The sequence below is a fragment of the Fonsecaea multimorphosa genome (assembly GCF_000836435.1).
Source record: "Fonsecaea multimorphosa CBS 102226 unplaced genomic scaffold supercont1.26, whole genome shotgun sequence".
Classification (NCBI taxonomy): domain Eukaryota; kingdom Fungi; phylum Ascomycota; class Eurotiomycetes; order Chaetothyriales; family Herpotrichiellaceae; genus Fonsecaea; species Fonsecaea multimorphosa.
This window is the reverse complement of record NW_015971660.1, coordinates 139,385-150,057: the sequence shown is the minus strand read 5'-3', so window position 1 is coordinate 150,057 and position 10,673 is coordinate 139,385. Positions and strand designations below refer to the sequence as shown.

Below are 10,673 nucleotides of genomic sequence, written 5' to 3'. Positions count from 1 at the left end.
TGTGCAGTTATGAAGTGGTCACTCTTGTCCGCTGCTCTCGCAGCCCTGACCTTCGCCAGCACGTCGTCGGCAATCTCCATCCTGCTGAATAACGATGACGGCTTCGGGAGTGCCCAGATCCGAGAATTCTACCGCTTGTTGAAGGAGAGCGGGCACGAAGTCGTCATGGTAGCCCCCGCCGACAACGAAAGTGGCCAAGGTGGTCGATCCGTCTTCACCAACAACAAGTCGCTCGCCGTCAACTCGGAGTTCAACCTCATCCCCGCCGGTGCACCGTCGCTGGGCCGTGATCCCAACGACGCCGACATCTGGTATTACAACTGCACGCCAGCTGCGTGCACCTTTGTGGCGCTCGACTACGTGCTCCCCACCTTTTACAACAACCGATCCATTGACCTGTTCGTGGCGGGACCCAACTTCGGCCTCAACCAGGGCTACTTTTTGTACACTCTCTCCGGAACCATTGGTGAGATTTTTCTCCCTTTTATAGTCTGCAAGAGATCGTCCATAACTTACCAATGCCCCCCCTCTCTCCCTCTCCGCCTACAGGTGCTACATATGCTGCCATCGGGCGTAACATCCCGGGAATCGCCTTCTCCGGAGGCAACAGCGAGCAGCGATCGTACACCTGGATCAACAAAACCACAGCCTCTGGCTACCCCGACCCAGCCACGATTCAAGCCCAGCTGGCCACCAATCTCGTCAACCAGCTCGTCAAGGGCTCCCGGTCTGGCAAGCCTCTTCTGCCTCTCGGCTACGGGCTCAAGTAAGCTGCTGCTTTTTCCAAACCCCCCAAATAGAACCACCCCCACCCCCGCCCCAATCATTAAAGCCATTCTTTTTTTTTTGGTTCCCCTTTACTAAAAAGGCTGATGCCCAGCGTCAACACCCCGGTCATCACATCGCTGACCAACGACTCGTGCGTCAACCCGCCCTTCATCCAGACGCGGCTCGGCGGCGGCGCCACGACCGACAAGGCCGTCTACAACGCAACCACGGGCCTCTTCACGTACGCGAACCTGATCACCGACGGCAACAACGTGTGCATCAACGGCAACTGCGCTTTACCCGGTGAGACCCCCGTCGTGGACAACGGCTGCTACGGCGCCGTGTCCGTCTTCTCCATCGACTACGATGCTCCCCAGGGCCCGGCACAGCATGGCATCCGCGCGGCGTTGCAGCCGTTGGTGGCGTACGAGAATCCCGATGCGAAGATGTTGGTGAAGGCGCGGGACTCCATGAGCAGTAAGTCTTAGATTTCATCACCCCTTTTAAGAGTCAGGAAGAGCGTGGCCGGTGACGGGGTCCAAACTCCTTCTCGGCTTTGATTGTACTTTCAAAGGCTTGCTCGCTGACCTGTGTGTATGTATAGGAGAGGAAGCTGCTGCGCGACACCCTCTTCGACAGGCATGAGCACAGACGTTGTCCTTGAAAGAATAGCATCAGCAGGGACGAGGGGCCGTGAGGGTATAATTACATGTTGGGCGCGCACCGCAATCCGAAACAGCGAAACTGCTATCCCCTTTGGCAACACCCCTCCCATCGTGCTTCTCGGGCCCAAGAAACGACAGTTGTATGTATACATCGCGGCAAAGGAACTGTATATACTTGACGATGATTTTTTTTTCTCTCCTAATGATACAATATACTATTGAGCGAAGAGAGACTGTACCTTTTTGAAACTTCCAGCGGGCTTGATGGCAATTGGGCTTCGAGACGGTGCCGTGTCAAGGGTTAATCGATAGGGCCGGATCTTTTGTCCAATTCCGGGGGTCGGGAGCGGAGATCCACCCACTACCTCCTATAACATAGGGCGTAGCATGACGCTTGATGCATATCCCAGCTGGGTAGATCATGGGGTTGTTATGTCTATTCGATGGGAATCAGCGCGATCGTGGGGAGTACCCCGTGAGTAAACACCCTATGACATATCTAGCGCTGCCATCCTTGACAGAGACAAACTTGTGATATTACCTGACGAAAGAGAGCAAAAAAGCTCGGACGAGCTTTCGAGGTACTCTCTTCCTTTGTGGTAAGAAGAGTTGTCACATCGCAAGTCCAGATCCCTGGATTCCGAACAGAGGGAGAGAAAAAGCCGACCACGACGACAACTCTCGCGGGATAACCAACAGAGCTCTCGAGTGGTCTTTCATACCGTCTTGGCTGTTGCGAGGAGGCTTGGGGGTCGCAAGTATGGCCCGGCTGTGGGAGTTTGTAAGTGTGTCCTTACTTTTTGGAAGGGGAATGGTTATGGCCAAAACTATGGTCCACATAGTATTCGTTTCGTGAATCATAAAGCTCCATGGTCGCATCAGCAACTTTTGCCCCTCGCAGGCTGAAGATGGGCCGATCAAAGGACCTCTGAAGACTGATTTCGAGAATTGGGGCCAGGTCATGATCGATACGATGACAGTGGAGGCATTCAAGGGCAATCCAACACCGGTCTTCGAGCTTGACCCAGAAGAATACAGGGAGTGGCCGCCTAAGCCGGTTCTGCAGACCATTGCAAGGTATGACCAACCCGAGATGAAGGCTTGGAGTTTGAGCCAGAGCTGAAACCCTGGAAACCCCAGGGAACTGAATCAATCCTACACTGTTTTCATCAAGCGCGTCGAAGAAGGCCGTGACGGGCATGTGAAATACCTGATTCGATCGTTCACGCCGGAAAAAGAAGAGCTTTTCTGTGGACACGGCATCATGGGGGCAGCGATCGTGCTGAGTGAACAGCTCGCACCCGGTTGGAGACAATTGATCTTTGAGACGATCTGTGGGATCAGAGTCGACGGCTACACGCGAGACGCTTCATCGTTGGATGGCAATCTCGGGGACATCTGGACGGTGAAGCTTGAGCTGCCTGCTGAGCCGGTCATAGAGTGGTTCGACGGAGACGTGAAGCTTCGGGAAACCATCGCGAAGAGCCTCGGCGTCGACGTACCCGAGATTCTGGCACTGGGAAGGAATGCTTTGATGGATCTGGTGATCGAGGTGAGCGAAGAGGTCGACTTCTCTGCGGCAAGCATGACTGTCGATGCCGTGGGGTTGATGAATGCTTCTCCTCGCGGGACAAGAAGCCAGGTCATCACCAGCAAGGGAGGTCGATACGGGGTCGACTTCGCAAAGCGCGTGTTCGCATATGGATGTGAAGGTGAGTGTAGTCCATAGGTTCGGGGCGACTCCTAACATGCTTCCAGATCAAGCGACCGGATCAACCCATTGTGTTTTGATACCGTACTGGGCTTCCCGATTGAACAAGTCGGCTATGAAGGTGAAGCAAGTCTCTGAGCGCACAGGGGTGGTTGACGTGCAAACCAGTACGTACAGGGACGGGTGTGTAGCGGTGATTGGATCGGGAGTAAAGGTCCTGGAGGGCAAGATAGTGGTTCCTCACCACTGACCATCCGAGAAAGGGCGTTGAGTCTGTAGCCCAGGTCAAGATCGGCCATCATCATCACAGTCACATCATTTATCATAAGAATGCACGAGGGTGCCTGGTAAGTCTCTAAGAGAGATTCATCGAGGTCGTTCGGGGGACTATGAAGTACTCCGGGCTATGAGAGACCGACGCCGGTTATTGGCGGAAAGTCGGCGCCAAGCCCCGAGCTCCGATGTCGCGGCCAGAATTTCGAGATACAAAGACGGAGAGAGAGGGAGACGGAGACGGAGACGCTGTTCTCAATCTCGGTACCTCGTACAGCTGATTCTCAGCGCCCTTCGACATCTCCTCTCCCCGTCTCCCTGACTCACGCTCTGCCTTGCACCTGGCTACTTCCTCCAAGTACAGCTTCTTCCTCGATATCTAGACCACCGCCCTCGTCCCCCCCTGCTGTCGATGATCCCCGAACAATAACAGGCCATGTCACTCCCTCGGCTACTCCGCACTCCCTGCGCACGCGCTCTCACCTCATCCACATTCAAGTCGGATTCAATACGGCTACTGCCCTCGTATAGACTATTTTCAACATCTCTAGCGCGCCAACGGTCTCTGGCTGCGGAGGATGACATCTACTCCAAGCTTCCGGGCATCGACCCGTCCAAGTTAGAGGTCACAAAGACCATCACCCCCAAAGAGCTGGTACCGAATAAAGATCTTGTATTCGGGAGGACTTTTACCGGTATGGCTCTCACTTTCGACGACACATTGGTTTATTGACCGCAATCAGACCACATGCTGTCCATTGAATGGACGGCGTCGCAGGGCTGGCTGCCCCCTCGAATAACGCCCTACCAAAACCTCTCACTAGATCCCGCAACCTGCGTGTTCCATTACGCCTTCGAATGCTTCGAGGGCATGAAAGCATACAAGTGCCTCAAAGATAACTCTCTGCGACTGTTCAGACCGGAAAAGAACATGGAGCGCATGAACAAGTCTGCCGCCCGCATCGCGCTCCCTACTTTCGAAGGCGACAAGCTTATAGACCTGATCGGCAAGCTGTGCGTGTTGGACGAACGCTTCATCTCGGCTGAGAAGGGATACTCACTATATATCCGACCGACACTGATCGGGACGCAAAGAACGCTGGGTGTTGGACCACCGGGCTCTGCGCTGCTGTACGTCATTGCCTCCCCAGTCGGACCGTACTATCCCACGGGTTTCAAAGCCATCTCGCTAGAGGCCACCGACTACGCTGTTCGCTCTTGGCCAGGCGGCGTGGGCGACAAGAAACTGGGCGCCAACTACGCGCCCTGCATCGTCCCGCAACTGAAGGCAGCGAAAAAAGGTCTGCACCAGAATCTCTGGCTCTTCGGGCCCGAAGAATACATCACCGAGGTCGGCACGATGAATCTCTTCGTCTGCATCAAGAACAAAGAGACTGGCCAAAAGGAACTGCTGACCGCGCCGCTGGACGGGACCATCTTGGAAGGCGTGACGCGCGACTCGGTGCTCGCGTTGGCCCGAGAGCGTCTCGAGCCCGAAGGTTGGAACGTCGCCGAACGGTACGTCAAGATGCAAGACTTGGCCGAAGCCGAGAGCGAAGGAAGGCTGATTGAGGTGTTTGGCGCGGGCACCGCCGCCATCGTGGCCCCCGTGCGCAACATCGCCTGGAAGGACCGCGTGCTGCACTGCGGGCTGAAACCCAATGAAGAGGCCGGTGAGGTGGCGAGCCGCATGAAGAGCTGGATCGAGGGCATCCAATATGGCGACGAGGAGCATCCCTGGAGCTATAAGATTCCCGCCTGAGGAGATGGAGATGAATCTGATTTGGCCGGCGTACTGTATAGGATAAAAGAGAGAGAGTGTGTGTGATATGGCGACAGTGAAAAGAGATCCTTTTTTCCCCCATTTCTTTTCGACCGCATTTTTGGGTTTCCAATTCGTTTCAATTGATTCTTTCCCTCCCGTTTATTTCTTCCTTCCTTTCCTTACCGCATTGCATTCCGAGGGGGAGCAGGCTGGAGACTGTTCCTCGTATCCTCTGTTATCCTGACATATCCTGCCCGTTTCTCCCCTGTCTTATCCTGTCCATCCACCCTGTAATGCTGTAAATTCTCTAGTGTATCTTCTCGCATGGCATTCTTTTCGGGATGATGTCTACATGTGGGGAAGAGTCGCGTTTCAGGAACTCCGATCTGAACATAGGCATAGAGAGAGATATATATATAGATATAGATATAGATATAGATACAGACATATACCATGTCCAATTTCAGATCTCTGATGCCCGTATATCGCGGAACAGTGCGTGAGCTTTTCTATATTCCTCAAGATGTGGAAAACACACTAACCCGCCAATATCATGAAATACATACCTGCCCCATATTTGTCATAGCAGAGAGGGGGTCGGGAACAAAACGTGTCGCCCAGCCTAGGCTATCCTAGGATGGTCTCATGAACTCAGCAAATCTCGCACGCTCATGCCTTTGCCTCGATCTTTACTGTCGTCTCTCATCCCAGCCACCGCGGGAGCAGGCACGTTGCCTTGGACGGCGTCCGACCGACCACCACCTCTCCACTCGTTGGTCAACATCATCAAAGCCGCACTGGCCGTGGCCTCGGCGGTTCCCGAAGCGTCACTCATGCCGCCTGGGGACTTGCTCCCGCCCTCGCGCTCGCGTTGGATCGCCGCGCTGTAATGTGGTGGCAGTTGTAAGGACGCCACCGCCGGGTGAGGCAGTGGGAGGTTCATGGCGGCTTTCGGTGAAGGCAGCGGTTGCATATTCGGACTCGGGTTGGACACCGACCCGGAAGAGCTGCCTGAGGGGTTGACTGTTGCCCATGAAGACGCGGGGGTGTTCAGCACCCCACTACTGCCAGACTTCCCGACGCTGCTGTTGGTTTGCGTGCGCGCTAGATCCGGGGAGAAATGGATCGAGTTGAACGCGGGCGAGAGCAGCGTTGGAGTCGGCGTCGCGGACGAGATGATACCTCCACCCGAGTGCACTGAGATCGAAGGGGAGGCCGTGAAGGATTGGACACCGGCGGGCAAGAGGGGCCTCTTCCTCAAGCCGCCGGCCTCGTCCATTGCTCCTTGCGATTGGCTGTGAATGTGAGGAGACGGATACGCTGAAGAACCGCTCAACGAGGCAACCGAAGATTTGCGCGAATCTCGCAATGCCCATTCGCTCCCGGCCACGGCGCCGCTGGGTCGATGATTTCGGATCCTTGCCGGAGGACCCGTGGGAGCAGGCACGTCGTCGACAGCCTCGTCTTGTTCCTCATCCTCGTCTTGCTCGTCTTCTTCTTCGTCCATGTCTTCGTCCTCACCGGGCGGGTCATCCGTCTGCATCCTTGAACCTGTGGAAGTCCTCACTTTGCCGCCCAGCTTCGCATTTTCCTCCTTGAGCTGCGCCACGCATCCCTCGAGATACCGTACATATTCGATCCCGGCTTGCAGGATGGCGAGTTTGTGCATCTCCACCCCTTCACATGCGGGTATCATGTCCTTTAGGACCCCAAACTCTTCATTCATTTTACTCCGCCTGCGACGCTCAATGATGCTATGGGCGGTCTTGCGGGCAATTTTCCTGCCCGCGGCGCTTGTGGCGGAGGGTTGTTTCCGCTTCGTATTCGTGGCGGTGGCATTGGAGGATGCACCTCCGGACGAGGTTGCGGATGCTTTGTTGGAGGGGGCGGAGGTGGTCGAGGTTGCGGCCGAAGTGGGAGGTACGTAGCTGGCGTCACTGGCGGGGGAGGAGTTGTTTGTGGCCTGAGATTTGGGTTTCATCTGGATGATCTTGCGGGCTCGACTTGGAGGAGGGGGGAGAGCGTAGGAATTGGAAGCGCCGCCGTTGGTACTCGTAGATTCGGCGGTTGACTTGACCACCCCTGAAGACGTTCTTTTGTGCCGCGGACTTGCAGTAAGCGGTTTGTCTTGGGGAGAGATTGGAGGGGTGCTTTGCGTGAGCGCCGTGGTGTTTGTGGCGTCTCGTGCGTGCGACGACTTTCCGCTCTGGTGGTTCTGGGATTGTGCGTCGGATGACCGAATTGCTGGCGGCGGTAGGGTGAAGATGGATTCCATATCTGAGGCCTGAAACGCCTTCAAGTTTTCCAGCGCTCTCAGGTCAGATGAGCCGGTTGGAGTGGGCGGCGGTCTCGGCCGTGGCATAGTTGACAATCAAAAGGGTCGAATGGAGGGCCGTCAATCAGGAATGAATGGAAGAGTCTATCAGTTCTGGACAAAGCAAGGACAATCTTCCGGTCGTAGAGAACGTCAAGGAAGAGCGAGCCAGGCTTCTCAGACTGAGGCACGCGAGGAGTCGTATATGCGGGCTCTGGGAGAAGGTTCAAATGTTTCACAGCGGAACTGAAGCAGCTATGATTCTGCTAGAAGAGAAGTCTTAGGATAAAACACAGGGCATGATGAGCGAGCGAAAGAGAAACGAGGGGGTAGAAAAAGGCGACGACAAGAGCAGCCGTCAGACCTCAGCGTAAGGGGAGAGAGACGTTGGGAGGACAGGGAATAGAGGGACTCCAGGGAATACCACTACCACCAGCAGCTTGGAAAAATTAAGGACGAAGTGTTTGCAAGATGCAATTCGGAAACGCAGAGACGTCGAGATGGACGGATGTGGGCACGTGTATCAAGCACAGTTGCAAGTAGTGAGCACACGACACCCATGGACGACCCTCGTGTGGTGGCCGTGATAGGTGATAGGAGCAGAGCAAACCAGGCTTAACCAGGCTTAACCGGCCTAGTGGTGGCCCTCAGTTGTGCTCACTGCCCTCGTGCGTGGTGGGCGGAACGGTCAGTGGCTGCTCAGGTATCTCTGTGAGGGAGGGAGGGAGGGGGGAAGAGGCAGGAAATGGACCCCGGTTTGGCTTTGCCTGGGGGTGATTTTGAGATTCGGCGGCGCTGAAGCTGAGGGCGGCAAAGGAGAGCAAACGAGGGCAAACGAGGGCAAAACATGGTGGTGAGAGCAGCTTGGATAGGAAAAAACACGCTGCACGTTCTAGTACAGGTCAATGTGATTGGGTCCTGGCCACCCATTTCTCGCCATTCAAGGCCTTGTCCCCGCTAAACACCAGATACGGAGCAGAGGCACGCTGCATGTGATCGCCGGGATCCGGCTCCCTGATCCTCCAATATCAAGGGACGCAATGCAACAACAATAATGCAGAGCAGTGTGAATGTCAGTGTGAACGTCAGGATGCATAGTTATTGTTGGGGGTATCTTGTTTTGGCACTTTTTTTTGGGACTATAAACTAATGTGCAACAACGGTATAAAACACACGGTCATTGCTTTTACCGCGCAGCTGATGAATGCTGTTCATGCCGCGGGCTTTTTGGCTCCATTGCTCACGCTGTGCAACGCCGGTCGCTTGAAATGCACCTTCAATGGCTCCCAAGAATGCGCATTGTATGTCTAATTGCAATGTTAGCTGTGGCTCATAGTGTGGCATCGTGTGGCATCAGGACCGCAACTCACCTCTTGCACCTTCTGGCACGTCTTCAATCCCCACTCGGTAACGCCAACCATCAAGCAACTTTCAAACATGAATGCCATGCTGCCCTCGCCTACTTTTTGAGGCGGCAAATCCATCGTCGACGCTTTTTCAAACGTCTGCATGTCGGGTCCATGCCCGCTCATCGTGTTATGTAAACTCGCTCCCGCGGGCTGGAATCCTCCCTTACCAGCCCCCTTGGCGTCATAGTTGCCCATGATCAACCCCATGAACTCGGACATGGTGTTGCGATGGTACCACGGAGGCCGGAAGGTGTTTTCGGCCACCAGCCATCGAGGCGGGAAGATCACAAAATCCACAACGGCCGTACCCGCTCCATGAGGATGTGATGGCGCAGACAGCACGGTGAAGATGGACGGGTCAGGATGATCGTACGAGATGCTGCCCACAGGGTTGAACCGACCCAAGTCGTACTTGTAAGGATAGTAAGTCCCGTGCCAGCCGACAATATCAAATGGGGTGTGAGACTGTTTGGCCGAGAAGAGGTTACCACCAAATTTGCCGTACAGCGTCCACTCGGTGTTTTCGTAGTCCTCGACAAAGTCGGCCACTGGTGTCTGGAAGTCGCGTGCATTGGCCAGGCCATTGGAACCAATAGGGCCCAGCTCGGGCAATTTGAAGTGGCCTTGGTACAATTCACAAATGTACCCTCGCGCGGGTTCGTTGTTATGCAATGTAACGTGGTATCGAATTCCCCGCGGAATGACGCAAATTTCATTTGGCCGCACCAGCATCTTGCCAAATTCGGTTCGGATGTCAAGCACCCCATGTTGTGGAACAATCAAGAAATCGCCGTCCGCGCTGTAGAATGCCGTCTTCTCCGGCATGCTGCTGCCACAGGCGTAAATGTAGATGCCCAGGCCTTGCTTCATAGTCGGATCTCCTGCACCCGCCACCAGGTGCAGGGAATGGATCCATGACACTTCTCGATCGAAATCGAAGGGATCCCATCGCAGTTGATTCGGGATCGCATTGAAATGGGTGCCAAAACTGGGAGTGGGAGAGATGAGGGACTGCGACGAGGAGGTAGGTACCGGCTGGAAGTTCTGGTGGCTAGCAGAGGGAAGGATTCTGTACAGCCATGTCTGCTGGTTTTCGTCTCGGGGCGCAGTAAACGCCGTGCCCGACAACTTCTCGTTGTACAGGCCGTACGGGCATTTTTGAGGAGAGTTCGCCGCTACGGGCAGCGTGCCTTGAATTGCTTCACTCCTGAAAACCACAGTGTCAGCCCGAGGTAGACAGAAAAGGTAACAAACGCCGAAATCCATACTCTTTGTATCCCCCGAACCCATTCAGATATTCGTACGTGTCGGTCACAGCGAATTGGGTTACAGGCATCGTCGATGGCTTGTTCGTCGGTAAAGGTATTCACGTTGCGGACTGGAAAGAGAGGAAAACCAAACGTTAGTGAGAACTCCAACTCGTGTCAAGGCTGGAGAAGGTGGAGGGAAATATAAGAGCGAGCCTGACGGGGAGGGCTGAGGAGAGCACGGAATGGGACTTACTGGTGAGGGGCGTCTTGTACTTGATGTTGATGTCCTTGTTTTCTCGGTGCCTTTCGATGGCCGATTGTAGACGTTTGAGGCCCTGCATGAAGGGCAGTATTGATGGGTGATTACCTGTGAGGAAGATTGGTATGCTGGTCAGAGAGGAGAGTGCGGAATGCTGTGAAGAAGCGAGGGACTGATTCCGTGGGGAGGAATATGAATGAAATGCAAACGGCCCAAAAACAGACTCCAGCCTGACAATGGGATGCGAAGCGCAGAAGTG

General features: G+C 54.8%; 4 protein-coding genes across 4 annotated transcripts; 2 read left to right on the top strand and 2 right to left on the bottom strand.

The window, feature by feature from the left end:
- Positions 1-9: 9 nt before the first annotated feature.
- Positions 10-1,256, top strand: Z520_09802 (uncharacterized protein; the record flags this gene model as incomplete). The annotated part of the gene is made up of 3 exons (XM_016780296.1): positions 10-466; positions 550-766; positions 881-1,256. 3 exons carry the CDS (start codon positions 10-12, stop codon positions 1,254-1,256), a joined length of 1,050 nt encoding a protein of 349 aa, XP_016628539.1.
- A 937-nt stretch (positions 1,257-2,193) lies between these two features.
- Positions 2,194-5,179, top strand: Z520_09801 (uncharacterized protein; the record flags this gene model as incomplete). The annotated part of the gene is made up of 6 exons (XM_016780295.1): positions 2,194-2,214; positions 2,335-2,510; positions 2,574-3,145; positions 3,192-3,311; positions 3,969-4,112; positions 4,161-5,179. 6 exons carry the CDS (start codon positions 2,194-2,196, stop codon positions 5,177-5,179), a joined length of 2,052 nt encoding a protein of 683 aa, XP_016628538.1.
- A 646-nt stretch (positions 5,180-5,825) lies between these two features.
- Z520_09800 (uncharacterized protein) lies at positions 5,826-7,544 on the bottom strand (the record flags this gene model as incomplete). The annotated part of the gene is made up of 1 exon (XM_016780294.1): positions 5,826-7,544. One exon carries the CDS (start codon positions 7,542-7,544, stop codon positions 5,826-5,828), a length of 1,719 nt encoding a protein of 572 aa, XP_016628537.1.
- A 1,163-nt stretch (positions 7,545-8,707) lies between these two features.
- Positions 8,708-10,241, bottom strand: Z520_09799 (homogentisate 1,2-dioxygenase; the record flags this gene model as incomplete). The annotated part of the gene is made up of 3 exons (XM_016780293.1): positions 8,708-8,803; positions 8,867-10,112; positions 10,174-10,241. The coding sequence occupies 3 exons, from the start codon at positions 10,239-10,241 to the stop codon at positions 8,708-8,710; spliced, it is 1,410 nt and encodes a 469-aa protein (XP_016628536.1).
- Positions 10,242-10,673: the final 432 nt, after the last annotated feature.